Here is a 20730-nt window from a genome sequence, read left to right on the forward strand (position 1 = left end):
CCATTACCACCATCGCTAGCAAAGGCGGCACCATCATCTCCCACTTGTTCATCAAAGGCAGAGTAGCTGCTAATTCAGACGTGTGGCAGAAACAGCTAATGTCCCCTACTAGCCATTCTTTCTTCCTTAACAAGAAAAATGCCAGATTTTGTCTGGGCATGTGGTGGTCTGGGTGGAAAACCAAGACTATGCTCCCCAGAATCCCCTGCAACTAGATGTGGCTACATAAAAGTGTCACAAGCAAACTGCAGAAGAAAAGATTAGTGAACTTGAAGACTTAGCGATAGAAACTATCCAAGATGAAACATACAGAGAGGGAGAAAAGAAAAAGGCTAGGTAACCTGCCCAAGGTCACACTTAGGGCAAAGGGCAGAGCCAGGACTTTCTGGGCCAAACCACAGTCTACACCTTCATGTTCTAACACTTCCCCATTCACAGCCTTCGTGAATGCTGACCCGTTCTCCTCTGGAAAAGTGGTGAGGAAAGAGGCAAGACAGCAATAGCCACCTTACATACCATCAAACCCGCTTTCTGTCATCTTGGCACGTGTTGCCAGCAAGCACTTGACATGATTTACATTCACGTTGTACCATTGCCTGATTTTCTTATTAAAAACCTTAACAATTTTTTGTTATTTTTTTTATGCCATCAGCTTTCTTCTTAGCTCATGAAGTCTATGTGTCAAGTAAGCGGTAGGGGTCTCCAAGCCCTTCAGGCTGGGGGTGTTTATTCCAAGAGTGTTCACAGAGCAAAGAGCTATACTGATCTGGGGGAATATAGAGCTAAATTCTAATAATGCTGGAGGGTGTGTAAATGATTTTTATTTTCTCTTTTTCTGCTTGTCTCTATCTTTTTTAATTCTCTAGAATGAATATGGTTTCATTTTTTTAACAAGGAAAGTAAACACAAATTGTTTTCCAACAATAAAGTTGCTGAGAAATAATTTGAAGGCAGACTGCTTTTGGCCCCTGGGTGTATGTTTGGTTATTGTCAATTTCAAGCCTTCATTTACTCAGAAGGAAGCCGAAACCACAGGAGAAGGCCTCAATGCTGTGCAGGCACCACTCCTGGTTGCCCAGCAATGAGACCCCTGCACTCTGCTAAGGGCATTACAATGAGACAAACCAGATGCAAATGAAGGCAAGAGTAATCAAAGGTAGAGTTGAGCTTGGCCAATCTGGCTCCACCTGGAGGAAGGAGGGCCTTCTTTTGGAGGGATTGGGTCCTGGAATTATGAGGTTATGAGGAAAGAGTAGGGAGAAATGGGAAGGTAAGTGGGAAGCTGTCAAGGTGAGAAGTGTGAGGTACAGCACGTACCTATAATGCCCCCCCGCCCCGCCCACCCAGGTCAAGGGCACCCTGCAGCACATTGCATGGCTCAAGTCCACATCCTCACCCGTTCTGCTCACTGATTCCAGGAGCACAGGTTCCAGTCCCTACCCTGTCACGCAGTCTGTGAGCTCCATGGTGTAGATACTGTGTGTCACTCACCTCTGCCTCAGGGCATCCACCATCCAGCCCACCACTCACCGGCTGTGTGCCTTGGGCAACGACAGCCACAGCAACCTGACACTTACACAGTGGATGGCAGGGACTGCAATCCAGACCGTTTGGCCCCACTACACACTCTCACTAACCTTTCTAAGCTCCAATTTCCCCACCTGTAAAGTGAGGATGATGACAATACCGACCTCACAGGAAGGTTGCCTATTAAAAGAAGTTAGCACCGGGCCTGGCATATTATCCATATTATCAATTATTATTATTATAAAGTACTCAACAAATTCATTTGTTCATTGACTCGTTCATCTACTGATCTCCTACCAGCTGCCAGGTATCAGTTTCAGAAGCTGGGTGCACAACAGTATCAAAACCAGGTCAGTCCCTACTCTCATGGAGTTTACATCCTGATCAATACTGATCAAATATGTCAATAAGGGGAAATAAACATGTTATATACAAAAGAAGCAGCAACACTATAGATCTGGAAGTGACACCTAGGGAATGATGGTGGGAGCCACAGAGAGCTTCTTGGGGCAGTGACGACGCGAACAGGAGTGTGACGAGCAGTCAGAGATTCCAGACAGAGTGAGCAGAAGACAGAGGGGGAGAAGGCAGTGTATTTCTACGGAAAGTGAGGCCTTAACCCCGTGAAATAACCCCAGGCCAAGAGACAGGCTTTCTCTCTTTATAGGATGTCTACTTTTCTGTTCAATCCAAGAAAACAATTTAGACAAGTCCCCGCCAGCCGAGGTAACCAGCATCATCACCCACTTGAGCAAAGCAAAACGACCCGCCGCCTTATGAAAGCTGTAATTAGAAACTTAAAACAGAGCTGTTTTCAGAACCAAAGTGGCATTTAACACAGCAGGCCACCTGTCAGCTCCCAGGAAGGAGGGAAGCTGAACACCAAACAGGACGCTGACTGACAAACGCACGACAGTCAGCACAAAGCCGAGACGGCTCTAAAGTGAGGGTGACGATAATAAATACGTGTCTGGCCCAGGCCCCAAGGAGGATGGGAAGCGCCCAGGTGCTCCTGTTCTGTTTCTGGGCCTTTGTTTCCTACCGAACAATAAAAAGGAAATGAACAGAAATCATGAATTGACAGCTGGCATTTCCAGACTACGGCTTTGCAGTGATTTAGGAGAGGAAAGCATCCTGCGGGGGACAGAATCGGGTGGAGCGAATAGAACATTACCCCTTGTCGGGGTCTCCAGAGAGAGAGGGTCACTTCTAGGGCCATGGAGTGGATCCTCTCGCAACTATGACCCTGGACCTTTGATGAAGCTGTGCCCAGTAGTGATGGCACTAAGGGGTGGCTGGGGGGTCCCTCCCATAAAATTTCCACCAACCTCACCTTCCCCAAAGCCACCTGGGGCAGAGTCTGCTGCCCACCTATCCAATAGCCAATTCTTTATGTGCCAATTAAGCAACAACATTTCCCAGCATCCTTGCTAATTGAGAGCCCCAAGAGCTATAGAAGTCATTAGGGGACAGGGGGTGGGGTCCCAAAAAGCTCCTTAAAAGTAAGCTCATTATCCTTAAAGACGTTAAAGCCTTATAGAATCCACCTGTGAAATGCACTCCCTGCCCTTTCCACCTCCCTGAAATACAGACGGGATGGATGAACACTAGCCACTACTTGGGCACCATGAGGGAATCGTGAGGATAACAAGCCATGTACTAAGGATGCTAGAGCAAAAAGGAAAAGCAGCCTGAGTTCCCAGCGATCATAAAATCACACTAGCTCTGGGCTGGCATTAGAGAAGAGAAACACCTTGTTTCTGCTGTTTGGGTTCCTGGACTAAAGTACTTATTTCTGGGCTGGCGTTAGAGAAGAGAAACACCTTGTTTCTGCTGTTTGGGTTTTCTTTTTAATGCAGCCAAACCTAGTCCACCTGATACACAAACCCAAATAAACTTACAAATTCAATAAAAACAAAGGGCATGCTATGAAAGGCAGTCTCAAGACAAGGCCCCCAAAACCCCTTTCTAACAAAACAACCAAACCTCTCCTATATAAAACTGCTGGAGCTACCGCTGTTTCCTTTGTCACCCTGGCTGCATGGTCACCTGCATTTTTGCTCCCAACATCCTCTCTTCTCGTGTCAGAACCCATCCTGCTTCTGGGGGCCTGCCCCTCTCCCATTTTCAGTCCAGTGTGTCTGCATGGGGCTGCTCCCACCTCATCCCCTGTCAGGAAGAAGCCACGTGAGCCTGGCTTACACCCCCTCGCCCACTTCCGATCCCAGGATTAGCTAAAGTGAGCCATGCCACCCAAGCTGGGCCAATCAGAGTTCATCTGGAAACATCTGTGGGTGGAATGAATAAGGACACCCTCAACTGCACTTATAACTTTTAATACTTTTTATTAAACTGAAAGAAATATGGAAAATTATCTGTTAAATGTGGTGGTGAGCACATTATGGGTGTTGAGTACATTATTCCCTGGGCTTTTCCAGTAAATTCTAATGTTTTAAAAATACCGAGCATGGGTTACTGTCCCCAGAGTGCCTTCTGAGCGCTAGTAAGAGCCAGGAACTGAGGCCACCTGTTCAGATAGTTATTAAAAGATCAGGAAACTAGCTAATTACACAAATATTGTTTCACCAGGATAATGGGCTGCACATTTCAAAGAGGATTACTCTATAATTATCACCATAATTATTCACTCACTTTCAGAAATCGATGTACAGGTGTTCTGTTAATGTGCCTTAACCTTCTACGGCCTGGACGCCCTTCAAAATGCACCTCCAATCCAAAATAACGTTTGCCTGGTACGTTACATGTCATCCCTTTGAAACTTCAAATAATTCTATCAAGTCACCATTATTATGGCTACTCCTCAAAGAAAACTATTGGAGCTCTGACATAAAAACTTATTCATGCAGAGCTGAGAGTCCACCAGCTCCCCCACTGGAAAACCTGGGCCAGCCTTTGCCTCCATGCTCTACTGCCCCTTCCTCAGGCTCCTTCCCGCGTTTACTGTGGAAGGAGGAGCCTTCAGGGAAGAAGAAAAATATGTCATCTGCATGCCTTGCCTACACACGCCAATGCGACTGGGAAGTGTGTCCCCAAGTCTGATGTCCAGTTCCGAGTCCCTCACTCTCTGACCCAGTCCCCGCCCCCATGTGGCTGCTGGCACACGATTAGATTTCAGTCGCCCAGAGAGAAGAGGGGAGTGGGGTGGGTTTTTCCTGAGACCAGGTCACGGAGCAGATGCTAGGCAGTCAAGCCACCTGGCCAGGCAGAGTCGGCCCACCCAGGCAGGCATCCCTTGGGTAGCCGTCACACACCACCTCTGAGGTACTATACAGATCGGTGGGTGATTGTCACTTGACTTCTTCCTAGGCTAAGCGGGTGACTGCAATGTTTAATTTCATGGGTCAATATGGCTGGGCATTTCTAGATATTTGGAACCCAGATATTTGGTCAATCAGTAGTCTAGATGTCACTATGAAGGTATTTTTTAGATATGACTAACATTTAAGCCAGTACACTTGGAGTAAAGCAAACTACCCTCCATAATGTGGTTGGGCCTCATTCTACTCTGCAGATTTTGAAGCTTCCAGCCTCCACAATAGCTTGAGCCAATTCCTTCAAGTCAATCAACTCTAGATAGATAGATAGATAGATAGATAGATAGATAGATAGATAGATAGATGATAGATAGACAGATGTGTATGTATGCATATATACATGTGTGTATATACATGTATGTGTGTGTATATGTATGCGTCTATGAATTGGGGTGTTACAAGGGGAAACAGAAACACCTTTCAGAAAAGGGAGAAGGACAACATGGTCTCTTCATCCCAATTAATGACTGACTAGAAAATCGGTTATTTTTGACAGACATGCCTTTGCCACATCCTTAGACACTCTTTCTACTGCAGACTCTTACAAGCTACTGGGCATTCCTTCTGAGACTCTAAGAGCACAAACCCAAAAATAAGAGTACTGGGTGGGTATGAGGTTCCTTTCTAAGGAGCCGCACAAATGGCTTAGAAGATGGAAACCACGTGCATTGAAGTGAGTGCCCAGAACAGCAGCATGAACCATGCTCCCTGCCATGGCATTACCTTTCTTGCTGTGGCAGCAGCCCAGCCAGACACAGCCCTTCCCAGACCCCTTTGCATCTAGGTGGGGCCATATGACCAGTCCTCACCAATGCATCATGAGCAGAGTGTGTGGGTCACTTCTGGAAGAAAGGGGAGTAACAATAATTATCATCCTCTTCCTCCTACGTAGTATGTAACATCACTTCTCCAAACATTGTTCCTTCTCAGAGAATGCTGTTCCCATCTACGTTAACTTGCTATCACTCTGAAATCATGCCTCAGAGGATTTGGATAGAATCTGGCAACAGGTGTTGATTAAACACCGATTGTGTACTTGGCCAACACACACTAAAACAATTTTTAAATTGCAGATCATCCTCTCTGTGTGGTCAGACTACATACACAAGACAGAACAGCAAACTCCCTCGTGAGAGCAAACAGTGGAACGCTAGACCTTGGCTACTACTCATCATTAGTAACAGGAGTTTAGGAAACTGAAAGGGCAAGGGTGATTAGATTTAAGTGACAGGAGAAGAGCTGGCTCTCACAATAAACACAACATCTGGGCTGATGAGGATAAGGGGAGTGGCATTTCCAGAAGAGGAAATCGGATGAGCAGAGAGGATCAGAAAGTGGTCAGGTGGGGGCACATCGGAGACAAGCGTGACTGCGATGGAGCCTCGTGCTGAGGAGCGAGAGGGAGAGGGTGCTGGACAGAGATGAAAAGGCCACGTTTCAGTGGAAGGTGAAGAGGTGAGATGTATTAACACTCACTTTGGATCCCGGAGAGGGCAGGGTGGGTGGGCACAGTGGACGCACCGAATTAGCTCATGCAGTGATGGTGAACAGCTTCCACTACACTCCCTGCCCCCAACCCGGTCCTCTTCATTGGTGGGACCTATTTAGAGAGGCAAGTGCCGACACCAAATCTGAATTTAAGGAAAAAAAAAGTCACCTTGATTGACTTGAGATGGCTACTGCTGGTGGAGAATCAGAGAATGCTGGCACATTTGCAACATATTGGCTGACCCTGAAGGCCATTAATTTGAAAAAGACATCCTCCAAGGCTGTGGTTCCAAGGGGCCAAGCACTGGGATGTTTAAAATGGCCCCAGATGACTTGATGTGGAGCCAAGATTAAGAACCAGGGCTCTACATGGGAGAGAGAGTAGAATGGCTTATAAGGAAACCAGTGGGAAGAGCAGCTCCCTTCTGCCGGGTTGCTGAGAAGATTAAACCAGAGCTGCTGGCAGCCTCTTGCCAGTATGAGATCACCTGCCTGAGAATGGAGCCAACACACAGCGGGGCGCAGACCTGGGCATCAGCGCAAGGAGCCCCATGTGTGCATGTGTGCACCTCTTCCCGCTCTGCACTCGTGACACAGCGACGAGCCTGCCATCAGCACAGTGGGCGCATGTACACCATGGGAATCAGCAAGCACTCTTTACTCCCCAGAGGGCTGGGCGTTAAACATTTACCAGCACTCGCAGCCAATACATGAGGGGGAGGGAGTAAGAAGAGAGAGAGAGAGAGAGAGAGAGAGAGAGAGAGAGAGAACGAACTGAGAAATGTGGGAGAAATATAATCCTGATATTGTCTGAACACCTGGATCAAGCTGTCCCTGCAGATGGAACTCCTAACTTCTGTTTTGTTTAAGCCGGGTTAAAGTGAATCTTATGACTCTTGTCACCAAAGAATAGTGAAACCGTGGGAGAATCAAGTCATGTGCTAAGTGTAGCCACAAGGATCCGAAGAATCTGGTCGGAGGCATAGCAGAAAGCAGTAGTTAGAGGGGCACGGCACATCACTGGGTGGCACTGCCATGGACCTTCAGTCACCTGGCCAGGTCCTACAACAGCTGCTCTTAGGTTTCCACTCCTCGTGTTATAAATACGAATGGAGTGCCAAGGGGTCAAGCATTGCTCAAGGTGCTTTGAACACAGCAGGGAACACAGGCAAGGCCCCTGCTCTTGTGGACTGTCCAGTGCAGGGTGGGACAGACAGCAAAGAAGGAAGGGAATCCACAACCAGGAGCCTTTGAGGTGCTGACAAGTGCTGTGATGACGATAAAGGAAGTGATGGAATAAAGAGTGAAGGAGAAGGCACAGGGTGAGCCAGGGGGGTTAGAGGAGGTGGCATCTGAAAGAGACCTGCTGGCCTAGGCAGGCTCAGCCACGCAGAGACAGGGAGGAGCAGCCCAGCGGAGGGACAGTCGCTGCAAAGGCCCTGAGGGAGGAATCAGCCTGAAGGCCACTATGGCTGGGGTGAGACAGCGAGGGGAGGGTGGAGGGAGATGGGGCCAGAGCATGGGGAAGCCCCAGATCACACCGAGCCTGAGGCCACCATCAAAGAGTGTGCACGGAGTTCTAAGCAGCAGCGTGATGGGATGTGATTCATCATTCCATGAGGCTGGTGTTTAGCCCTCTAGAGCCAGACACAAACACGCACAGTCATGAGCTAGCTTTCCTTACGACTCAAGAAGCCGGCCCCAAACAAAGATGTCCTTGCCTTTGTGCACACTGGGGGCTGACCAAGAGGAGACAGCCCAAGGCCTACATAATTGAGGTTGAAACAATGCCCCCCTAGAACCCTCTCACCCATGACCAACCATCTCCTTGACCGTCGAGCCCTCTTTTCTGGAGCCCAGGGAACCAAGACCCCGAAGTGAGAGGATGAAGTACATGCAGTGTGGAACAGGGGGTCAGAGAGCAAGCCGTATGCATGCAGAGATGCAACACGTGAGCGAGGTTTATGACTTCGTGTTTTATTACCACTTTTGTTTCTTAGAGCAAACTTTTAAAGAATTGCTCCCAAGCCTCCCTCATACGTCAAGTTCCTCCCAGTAAATCTCCCGATTACTCTGATCGCCACTCGCAACAGGCCATTTCTTCTCCCCCTGTCCCTGAGCCTACGGCAGATTAATTAAAGGGGGACGCCAACAGGAGCTTGCAGCCTTAAATCCATCACTACAGGACGGGCCTGTGGTGGCCGGGACAGATGACAGTGGAGTGAACCTAGCAAGAGGGAGGCCGAGAGGAAGAGCCTCACACACAGCAGCAGACACTGCGCATTTGGAAAGGCAGACTCCGGAGAAACACCTCCCTCCCCAAGGACAGGATGGACGCCGTATCCAGTAAGGAGCTAACAGTTGGCCAGGACCATATGAACTTTCAAAACTCAAGTCAAGCTGGAAAAGAGGGGCGGGGGATTGGTGCAGTTGTTGTTATAATCAACAAGAAGTTCAGAGTTGGACTATCACATCAGGTACAGCTGAATTCAAGGGCTCAAAGGACCTGATCAGACTCGGTTCCTCTTTGCCTCTCAGCTCAGCTCCTCTCTCTATGTGATGGCCTCATTCCCAGCCTCCCAGACCCAACAGAGAGGAAGAACCCTTTCTGTGGCCTCCCAGAGCCTGAGACCCAGCAAGAGCACCAGCTAAGGTCAAGCACAGGGCAGAGGGTGGAGCCCCACCTCTGTCACGGGACTGACACTGAGTGAGGATGCTGGTCATATGAAAACCGGAGCAAGTGGGGCGGGCACTACAGAGGACAAAGATGTCCACTACAACAAGAGTCAGCAAAGGCACATCTGCAGAATGCCTTTAAGAACTGTTCTTTCATGATGGGAAGAGCTAACTGGTTCCAGTGCCCATAAAAGCAGGATGCTGTTATAATGCATCAACTCTACCCAACTGAGAAGCTCAGCAATCAGGTAGGAGGTGGGAAAGGAGGCTGAGGGCATTACTGTGGTGGAGGTCTCCTCACAGGCACATGGCCCCAGGATGGAGGCCCTTCACCAAGAGCTGTGATGACTGCAGCTACTGAGGGGCCTCCTGAGGACGGTCCTAGGGCAGCAGAGCTGGGGCAGGAGTGTGGTTCAGTGAGTGGACGCCTCCTCCGTTGCATCTGACCATCTGGAGAAAGGCTATGTCAGCCAAGTAATCAATTTTCTGTCTACTTGTATTTCTGATTAATAATATTAGTAATGGCTAACATTTACTCAGTACTTACTCTATGGTAGGCATTATGCTGTCTACGTGGATTGCCTCATGAGGTAGGCATTATCAACGAGTCCTACTTTACAGATGAGAAACGAAGGTGGAGAGAGATTAAGAAACTTAACCAGAGCTGGGCTGGAAGCTGGTCAGCCTAAGTCCAGAGCTTGAATCTCCGCTGCGTTGGCGTTCTGCTGCTTTCACCCCTAGCCTATGCGACTTAATCATGCTGCAAGGTTCACTACCTTGTAAGTGGTGTCCCAAGACTCTAGACTTAAAATTCCCTAAGTACACAAATTGATATGACTGTTGTTAATAATCTAGCAAGTTAAGTCTTACAATATTAGTTTAACAAGAATACACAGCAGGGTTTTCCATCTAATTAATTTTTCAGAATCCTGCTTTTCTAATCCATCTGCATATGCACTTGTTACCTGTTGAGTGTCTACTATGCGCCAGGCATGGGGGTGATAAAGATGCAAAGGCTGGGCCCCCACCCACCCTGGCTGGTCTCCCCCTCACCTTCAGCTGTTTGACCTTCTCTTTTCAGCATCTGGACAGCTCCTACATACTTCTTCAGCTGGACTTTGAGCACCTCATTTTCCCTGCAGGTAGAAGAATGTTTAAAACAATATTTTAAAAATTTGGCAATTAGACTGAAGGCAGGGGTTGGGGGAGGGGGTCTGTGTGAAAAGATGAGTTAGCAAAGCACATTTGCAGAATGCCTTCAAGAACTGTTCTTTCATGATGGAAATGAGCTAACTGGTTTCAATGCCCATAAAATCAGGATGCTGATGTGCTATGCTCAGGTTACTTGAATCTATCAATCTGTTAGGTTACTATTCTGTGCCAGGCACTCTGTAATATACTCTCCATTTACAGAATAACAAACCAAGTACTGTATATTCAACCTGGGGGATACTCTTAATATCTTTATTAACTACAAAATGTACTGGATATTCATTATTTTCCAGGCATCATGTGAAGTCTTTAGGTATCTCATTTAATTCTTCCAAGGTATTATCAGAACATCAATTTTAGAGATGAGGCATAAAGAAGAGAAGCAGTTCACCAAGTCTACCCCCACTCCCCATGTAAGACCGTGCTGTGAAGCATGGAACTCAGGCTACAAGACGCCACACTCTGCTCAATTCCCTCTCCAGGTACACTGGCTAAGAAAAAGAACATGGGGATCAGGGGCAGAAAACTATCATTTATTGAGTATTTATGACATAGCTCAGACTAACACATGTGACCTTGATGAATCAAGCACGCACTCATTCATTTTTTCATTCTTCATTCAGTGGGAAAAGGTTTATTAAGTGCCTATGATGTGTCAGGCACGATGACACTATTATATTCTTCCCATGTTATAGGAGAGGAATTGGGATATGGATTAGGTCTCCAACCATGGTCACAAGTAAGACACACTAAAGAGATCGAAACACAGGTCTGTCGGCCCCCACGGCTCAGCAGAGCTTTTCTCTGTCTCCTGTAGGATTTAGACTTGGCTGCTCACCAGCTACCCCAGCCAGAGGTGCTTCCTCCACATTTTTGGTTCTGCTCCTCCCCTCAAAACCCTTACGCCTGAATGCCTTTCAATGAGCTAGAGCATTCCTCACAGCAAAACAGCTGTAAGATTGGGTTTCTTTTATGCTTATAAAAATAAATTTAAAAGTAAAAATGCTCATTTGAAAATACTCAATTAGAACACATTTAAGAAGGAATGTGAAAATCAGCTGAAAATCCAACACCTTGAAAATAAACCCAACATTTTTATGACTTTTCTATCATACCCCTCACTAGACATGCATGCATACACACACACACTCCTAAATATAATTTTATGTGGATAAAACATCTTTCACACTCCTTTAATCTTTTTCTGTTCGAAGTGTTATTCCCTTGTTTACTGTTCCATCACCATTTTCCCATGGTAATTAATCAATGTTAAAAACCTGGTATACATATTAATGCCACCCTCCATGCTCACAGTCACTAACTACAAACCTGATATACTCAGGTAGAGTTTACTTTATAAAACCGGATTATAAATTTTTCAACAACTGGGTTTGTCTCATTTAAGAACTCACCACTAGAAGCCTCTAACTCGGTCTATTTATGGATGCAAGTGCCATTCCTTGATATGGATATGCCACAATTTACTCAGGAGAAAGCCTGAGACTGCCCATCGCTGGCTCTGCCGTCTGCTTTCAGTGCACTTGACTACATCTCTGCCCGCAAAGACAGCATTGTGTTTGTATTTTGCTTTTCTGCACTATTTTGGCAGAAAGAACATCCACACCAACTGCGGATATACTACCATATACTTAGGTGTCCCCTGAGAACTCCACACTCATCTCAGAAGCTTCAGAGGGAGAGTACAGAGGAGCCCCTTAATTAGCTTCCTCCCCCTTGACAGCCTACCATGGGTGTGTCTACAGGTACCTGCACTTTCTCTGTCTGTGATATGAATAGCAAACATCTGAAGCTAAACAACTAACAAGCCCTGAAAAGGCCTGTGGGAGAAAAAAATATTCCCGACGTACGCGGATTTACACTTGTTTTCTTGGGCTCCCTAACCAGAGTCTTGTCACTCATCCCAGGCTAGCCCTAATCTCCACCTGTGAATTCAAGTCACATATGACCTGAAAACTAAGGAAAGAACATTTATATGCATTTCTATGTGGTATAATTCAACATGGTTTGTGGCAGAGCGTCCCCCAAGAGGCAGGCTGGGCAGGCTCACTCCGGCCGGCTGACAGGCGCGTCACGTCGACATCTGGCTGCTCTGTCTCACTTGCTCCCACCACACAGGCCAACCCTCGGCTCCCTTATTCATCTTCAACTCTGCAGTCAGCACTGAAATGAAAAGGGGCTGCTTGTCTTCTGATCTGGATCAATCTTTTAATCAGGTCTTAAGACTATCTAAATATCAGACCTAACAGATAAAAGCCAAGATCTTTAATATAAATCTGACTTCCATCAAAATGAGGAGGAGCCATGAAGGATAATATATCAAACCACTGGGTCGGACACCTTTGGGAGCCATAAACTCATCCCAGCCAAGTTTGTACGAATGAACTTGTGTGCCTTCGTGGGAAATGAACACTTCCAGGTCCCTGGAACTGCTTCTGAATAAAACTCCAACACCTGGAGGACACACTGGCCGCTCCAAAATGCAACTGGCTCCTGATCCCCCATCTCGCGACAGGACGAGGCCCATTTTTTCTAAGTAATTTTAGATTCACATGAAATTGCAAAGACAATACCAAGAGGTTGGCCGTATATACCCTTGGCCCAGTCTCCCCAATGGTTACATCCTATGTAACTATGGGGCAATGGCAAAACCAGATTCTGACAACGTGCACGCATGGTCCTATCAAGCGCATAACAGTCTTCTGCCCCAGCGCACCTCTAAAATGGACCACTGCAGGTCCAGCCTCGAGTAAAGCAAACCAGATACAAGTACAAGAGGGAAGAGGGGGTGGGCGGTTTTGGCAAACTACAGAGCCCCATCAAAAGGTATTTTTAGCATGTTAAGTGACCCAAGAAAATATTCCTAGGCTCTAGACAACTAATCTGCAACCAGTCTGAATTTGGAAAGAGAAGAACCACATAGAATTCACCATTCTTATCATTACACAGGTCTCTGTTATGATTATCAAATAAAAATGCCTTTTCATTTGACACTTCATGAGACAACAGAATGGATCAATTAATTAAGCACATCCTAACTACAAAAGGCCTCAGAATTGCAATAATGACTGAGGCCCATCTCAGCAGAGGCCTTCGACCCCACACAAGTCGCGGACCAGGAGTCTGCCAGCCTAAACAGTGAGAGGCAAGGTGAGCAGCAAGACCAAACCTGCCCAGGGCTCTGGTACATCAGCACCCACCTCAGCCCAGGCAGCCTGTCTTCAGAGCCTGGGCGCCTACTGTCTTCACTATACACCATCCTGCACATGTGTGGAGGGAGGGATGTTTGCATGCATGTGCACATGTATGATAGAGTGAGAGCGACAGAGCCCAGAAGGCTATATACATCTGGCGGGTGATGAAGCTGCTGGGGGGCAGCCGTCCCTTCGCCTTCTCCTTCTCTGGTGAGGCACCTCTACACTGGTGGCATGGGACTGAGTGAGCCTGTGAGGACAAGACCTCTGAACAAGGAGGCACAGGTGGTTGGCGCCCTGTCAGCTACATCTTAGGGCAACTTTCCTTCCCGTTTCATGGGACTTTCCTCCTCTCTGGCCCTAGGGTGTGCCGGGCTTAGCTGAAGATCACGTACAACACCTGGCTCTTTTTGCAACTAATGGAGTGATTTCCTTAAGAGCCCATCTGAAAAACCATCCAGAAAAGTTGGGGGTAGGGGTGCTGTTATTGTAAAGGAACCATCAGTGCTGACCTTCCAAAATGGGCTTCCTGGGAGTCCTGAGGGTTTAACCCATTTCTCCACCACCATCCGGTGAGTCATCACTGGTGCCACAGGGACAACTGGTTTACTTCCCACCCTCCGTGACCAGTCAGTGGCCCATCTATCAATGGTTGTGCTCTCCTCGAGCACAAATCACAGCTGCAAATCACACATCTGCCTCAAACGAGAACTACAAAAGCTAAAGCCACACCTGTTAGAACACCGACAACATGAAATGCGGACGAGGATGTGGAGCCACAGGAACTCTCATTCACTGCTGGTGGGAATGCAACATGGTGCAACCACTTTGGAAGACAGCCTGGGGGGTTCTTACAAAACTAAATATACTCTTAATATGTGATCCAGCAACCTTGCTGCTTGGTATTTACTCAAGGGAGTTGAAAACTTAAGTCCACACAAAACCTTGCACACAATATTTAGCAATTTTATTCATAATTGCCAAAACTTGGAAGCAACCAAGATGACCTTCAATAGGTGAATGGATAAACAAACTGTGGTGCATCCAGACAATGGAATATTATTCAATGGTGAAAAGTAATGAGCTACATAGCCATGAAAAGACAGGGAGGAGACTAAAATGCATATTGCTAAATGAAAGAAGTCAATTTGAAAAGACTACAGACTTTGAATCCAACTACATGACATTCTGAAAAAGGCAAAACCATGGGGACAGTGAAAAGGTCAGTGGTTGCCAGGGGTTGGGGGGAAGGATGAACAGGTGGAACATGGGGGATGTTTAGGGCAGTGAAATTAATCTATATGAGACAATAATGGTGGCCACAAGTCATTATACATCTGTCCCACAGAATGAACACCACCAAGAGTGAATCCTGATGTGCACAAGTCATTATACATCTGTCCAGACCCACAGAATGAACACCACCAAGAGTGAATCCTGATGTACACTATGGACTTTAATAATAATGTATCAGAATTGGTTCATCAATTGTAACAAATGTGCCCTACCAATGCAAGATGTTAATAAGAAAAACTGGGGAAGAAGGCAATGAAGGGGTATAAGGGAACTCTCTGTGCTTTGTTCATGTTTCTGTAAACCTGAAACTGCTCCCAAAAAGCCACTTGTCACCCTTGTCATTTGCCGAGAGAATTGCTGAGTCTCCCTGCAGGCACCTGTGTCTGTAGGTACCTACAAACCTGGCTGACCCTGCTTCACCCTTCTCTCCAGTCAGCACTGAACAATGTCAGCTACTGCGAGTGTCATGTCCTGGTGAAGATGAATGAGGGTGTGAGTGCAGACACATTCTGTGGGAGACAGTGCAGCGTTCATCCTGGCACGGGGCCGAGAGGTGAAACACCTCAGAAACAGTGATGGGGCTGGAGCTGGCAGCCTGAGGAGAGTGGGAGGGGAACACACAGTCTGGGAAAAATGACTTTTCAGCTTTGACTGTTGTATTTTGTAGTGATCATGACCTTGAATACTTGGGAGTTGCTGTCCATACCATGAAGCCAGGAGATTATGCCTCCCTTCCTGCCTTTGTTGGCGGCTGAGAGGGACAGTCACTTTTACAGATAGCCTGGCCACTCAGCCGTTCTCTGGCCGAGGTCAGGGGTGGTTATGGCTACTGCCTCCCTCGCACCAGCGTCTGGGCAGGGAAAGCAAATTCCTGTAGTTGCATCTTATTGTGATGTTTTTGCTTTGTTTTTGAAGTTTAGAATTTTTGCTCTTTTAGTCCTTAGATTGCATCCCTCTAAAACATGTTATACTTAACATCATTTGAAAATAATGTAATTTCTGAGTGGTCATGTTAATAGTTGGATATATAGTTAGATTCTGGGTGTTGTTTCTAAACACTTATATTAACTTAGTTAATCCTTACAACTGCCCTGTGAAGTAGGTTCAGTTGTTATCCCTATTTTACAGATGAATATATTTTTTTGCTCTCTTGATTTCAGGTTAATTTGCATTAATAAGAAAATAGTACTATTTTGTTTGTCATTATGGGTTGATATAGAGAAATGGCAGATAAAAATTGAGGGAAAGGAAAATTTTGATTAGGAAATGAGATGGTATTTATAATTTGGGACCCTGAGGATAGTATATCATGGGACTGAAAAGGGAGCTAAGGCACAATAGACAATAAATTTTTGTCAAATGTATAAAAGAAATACAAAGTACCAGACTTACAATTTTTGTATATAACTGTTGTGCCCTGTAGAACTTTCCCCCCTCTGGATAATAATGAGAGGGAATTCTAGCTAGAAAAAACAGATAAAGTAGGATTCTATACTTTACTGTTCTGTTTAAGGAGCCAAAAAAGAGGACAGTTTTCTGTAAATAACACTACTTAATAAGTTTATAACTCACTTTTAACCTTATTTTGGTTAATGAGATTCAACTCAATTATATATTCACACATTCCTCCATATTTATACATGACCCTTCAGTAATGTCACTTATATATGTGTGAATATGTGTATAATATCAAATTTTATTACACTGTAACAGGATTTTAAGTTCAGGACTTATCCTTAACAACTTTCACAACCATAACATCTTATATGAAATGTTTAAATCTTAATGAAAATTAGAAAATAATGTGCCTGGAATCACCAAAACCAGTTGTAATTTAAGTTACTTCTTGGTTAAATATAATGTCCAAACCAGTGGATTAACTGTAATGTTTTGATGGCTGTGAATTACCAAATGCACTTCACAGGGTCGCTGGTTTTGAGTAATTATCCTCTGAGTGGTGCTGTCTGGGTTGTGGGTTGTTTGTTCTGACACTGGGGCAGGCATAATTGCTTTGACTTACAAACATTAATTACTGCAGTCACTGGAAGCTGTTTGAGAGGTACTTGCCACTTCCTCCATGATTTGCTTCCTTTCCTGATGCTTTTAAAGAAAACGGCAGGGTGACCAGCAGGTGTGTTTGGGGCTGAGGGTGGGAGTTGGCAAGGCTTTCTGGAATCCTCAGATGAACGCGTGAAATACTTCTCTCGTCTCCCCTGCACCACCCCAGCCTTCCCAGTCTGGCCATCGTCATTTCTTGCCTGGGTGGGTGCTCAGTCACTGTAGCTTCCTTCTGGTCTGCACACTTGCCTGTTTCCATGCCTCCCCCACTTTCTGTTTTTTCCACATAGTATGTCATTCCCTTGCAACTGGGTGCCCTTCAGGCTTAAACTTCACACTAATTTCCAAGCCTCGGGCTCCTTGGGATTTCCCGCCCTGCTCCCTCCCGCTCCAGCATCCCCACCTTGCTCCAGCATCAGCGATGTCCCTCAGTTCAAGGAACAAGCTAGGCACAGGCTGGTCTTGGGGCTTTGCCCAGGCTCATTCCTGTGCCCAGAACCTTGCTACTCAAAGTGTGGTCCAATATCTGGCACAATAGGCATCCCTAGGGCCCTTGGTAGAAATGCTGAGTCTCAAGCCCCACTTATCTCATTTTTGCCCATAACCATAAAATATTACCATAATCCACACTTGACCCAATGAGGAATGGGGGCTCAGTAAGGCTGGCTGGCTGGAGTGGGCCTGGGACTAGTGTCTGGGTAACCCCAAAGTCCACACCCTCAGCACAAGGCCAGGGTTCTTCTGATGCGGTCAGAGGATGGAGGCTCTCCTACAATGGAATCCGCTGGGGGCTCTTTCAAAGAGCCTGTCTCCCCCGAGCCCTGCTCTTCCGTTTCGTGAATAGTTCAGTCCAAAGCCACTGAGACCAGTTACATATAGGGAGAGTGATAGGATTAACGTGAGAAAGCCAGAGGTCAACCCTGTGTTGTTAGACTGGAGTCCAAGGTTCAGTGCAAACTCATAGGGCATTTCAAAAGGACAGAGATGCCAGCAACAAAGCTCCCCTGGACAAAACTGGGACAATTTGAACATCAAAATAGTGACAACAATGGGTTATGAGCTACTGAATATAACAGAAATCAACAAATCCATAAATAATCAATGGAAAGTCTAATGCAGAATGAGATACTTACAAGGGCTTCAACTGCCTCCCCACACAATACTTAATTGTAAAAGAGAAGAGATTAAGTTCACAGTGGAGAAGGGTGGCAGACACCCCCTTAACCAGTTAACATGATCAGTAATGAAACAACTGAAGCCACCGTGCACCAGCCGCCAGGACACCCTAAGAGTATGCATCATCCCTGTGATATTCCTACCAAAGATGCATACGCAGAATCAAACCACAAGGAAGTAGTAAACCAACCAAATTGGGGGCCATCCTGCAAAATAAATTGGCCTATAATCTTCAAAAAGGTCAAGGTCACAAAAGTCAAGGAAAGCAAGAAATAGTTCCAGACTGAAGAAACGTGACAATTAAATGCAACAAGTCACTTTGGACTCAATCATTTTCGGTGCAAGTTGGACGTGAGGTGACTTGAGCTGTGTGGTGTCTCATCAGCAGCTGGAGCGGAGAAGATGGAGGGAGACCATGAAAAGCTTGTTTGATTTTTAGTGCTCACTCCCCGTTCCCATCATTTCACTATTTCTTTAATAATCCCCATCTCATTAGCCACCTGGTAAATTCCACTCAGAATGGCATGCTGGCCCCCACATTTCATATCCAGAGCCAGGGAAACAGCCCAAACAACTCCAGTAACGCAGGAGGGTAATTAATTGCAGATGACACACACCCAAAATATGCCGAGCACAACAGGATAATCGCAGGCTCCAAGTAATAACAGGCGGCATCATACTTGACTGTCATTTCACTCACTCCAAGCTCTTTCAAGTTACTTCTTGGGGCATCTGTGTATCAAGAAGGCAGCTCACTCAGTCCTTTGTGCCATTAAGAGTGTTTGCTCTGAGCCCTAGCAGGTTTGGCTCAGTAGACAGAGCATTGGCCTGTGGAGTGAAGGGTCCTGGGTGATTCTGGTCAAGGGTACATGCCTGGGTTGTGCACTCGATCCCCAGCAGGGGAATATAGGAGGCAGCCGATCAATGATTCTCTCTCATCATTGATGTTTCTCTCTCATCACTGATGTTTTATCTCTCTCTCCCTCTCCCTTCCTCTCTAAAATCAATAAAAATATGTATTTTTAAAAAGAGTGTTTGCTTTGAGGTCAGACAGGCTGGCTATGCCTCTGTGTGATCTTCGGCAAGTCACTTAACCTATCTGGGCCCTGGTTTTATCACCTGTAAAATTGAATGATAAAAATACCTACTTCAGAAACTACAGGGAGAATTAAAATATGTGTGTATTGTGTGTGCACATAAATACAAATACATGTAAAGTGTCTGGCATATAGTAAGTACTAAATGTTAGCTACTATTTTTTATAATTACTACTACCACTATCATTAGTCATAAATTATAAATCAGGATCCCACTGTAGTCCAACCCAAAGAGGTCTGTTTTCTCCAGGGAAGGGAAGGACTAAGGAAGGCCTGGAGTGATCCATGGAAGTATTTCCAGGTCGGCATCAATACTGAGTCCTCTTCCTCCAGCCTGTCCCCTAGCCACCTCCATGCATCCCCAGATTCAACCTCACCTCCTCAGGAATTACTCGTCTGATTTCCCTCAGCTCCCTCTAGGGACGTAGCATTTCCCACAGTAACTGGGAGTTGAAGGAGCCTCCCACCACATTGGGCTTCCGTGGGAGCCAGTGTGGGGCGCCTTAAGGTCCGCAAGTGACAACCTACCCTTAGGAAGAGGGCATGCAGTAGTATCACTGCAGGGGAGATAAGAACGACTACCCAGAGGCCACCCCCCCAAGGAGGGAGGAACAGGCAAGAGGAACAGATGTGAAGTGCAAACTGTTTCCTGATGGGCCCCAAGAAGAACCATAGGCTGTACAGGAGCAGAATACAGACTCCAGAGCTGCAAGCCTACCCAGAGGTTTCAGAGCCACGGGCGTGCAGGAGCCAGCCAGGCAACAAAGGACTGAAGCGGGCCGGGAAATGCACACTGGGCATCATGTGAGGGTGGAAGTTACGGTGAAGCAGAGAGTGCGTGCCCATCTGACGGGGACATCCCTGACTCACGCTCTTCAAGACCAGCTGGAAATCTGGGTTTCTCTGTGAACACAGTGTTGAGGTCTTAAAAACACAGATTCACAAAACACATCTGTGAGACAAATTCTGCCTGGGGCCATGAGTGCCACCTCTGCTCTTGACCTTCACCTCTTGGTATCAAGCTTTGCCATCTGTAAGACCAGAAGTCTACTTGCTAGTTAGTGTCCCTTTATTAGGCCAAGAGGAAATGGAGGTAAAACCCTCAAGATCCTGTCAGAAAAACATAACCTGAATCTACCGTAATCAGGAGGAAACGGCTGGCAAACCCAAATGTAGGGCTGTTCTACAACACACCTGGCCAGAAGAGGAATGCAAAAAAGGCAAGGTCATGAAAACCAAAGGAGCTGTGAAGTGGTCCAGATTAAAGAAAATTAAAAAGCCGGATGATTCAATGCAGTGCCTGGTTCTGGCCCAGATCCTGGATCAGGCAAAGAAAATGGCCATAAAAGCTTAATTGGCCCAATTGGTGAAATATGAATATGGGCTCTACTCTACATAATAATCCTGCATCACTGTTAAATTTCCTGAATTTTACTACCACACTGTAGCTATGTAAGAAAGTGCCCTTGTTCTTAGGAAATACAAGTTCTTAGGGGTAAAAGTCATGATGTTTACAACTCTTAAATGGATCAGGATAAAGGTTTACATGGGTAAAAATATAGGTAGATAAATCCATCTTAAATGTGGCAAAATACTAACAATTCATGAATTTGACTAAAGGGTACATGGGAGTTCTTTTACTACTATTATAAT

At 46.2% G+C, this 20730-nt stretch overlaps 1 protein-coding gene across 1 annotated transcript in view; it reads right to left on the reverse strand.

Annotated features, from left to right (window-relative positions):
- SNX29 (sorting nexin 29) overlaps positions 1-20730 on the reverse strand; it is a 353151-nt gene that overhangs the window by 154429 nt on the left and 177992 nt on the right. Inside the window, exon 17 of the mRNA XM_014544165.1 lies at positions 10080-10162. Within this exon, the coding sequence (XP_014399651.1) occupies positions 10080-10162 (83 nt within the window). The remainder of the gene's footprint in view (positions 1-10079; positions 10163-20730) is intronic.

This window comes from Myotis brandtii, unplaced genomic scaffold (genome assembly GCF_000412655.1).
Source record: "Myotis brandtii unplaced genomic scaffold, ASM41265v1 scaffold355, whole genome shotgun sequence".
Classification (NCBI taxonomy): domain Eukaryota; kingdom Metazoa; phylum Chordata; class Mammalia; order Chiroptera; family Vespertilionidae; genus Myotis; species Myotis brandtii.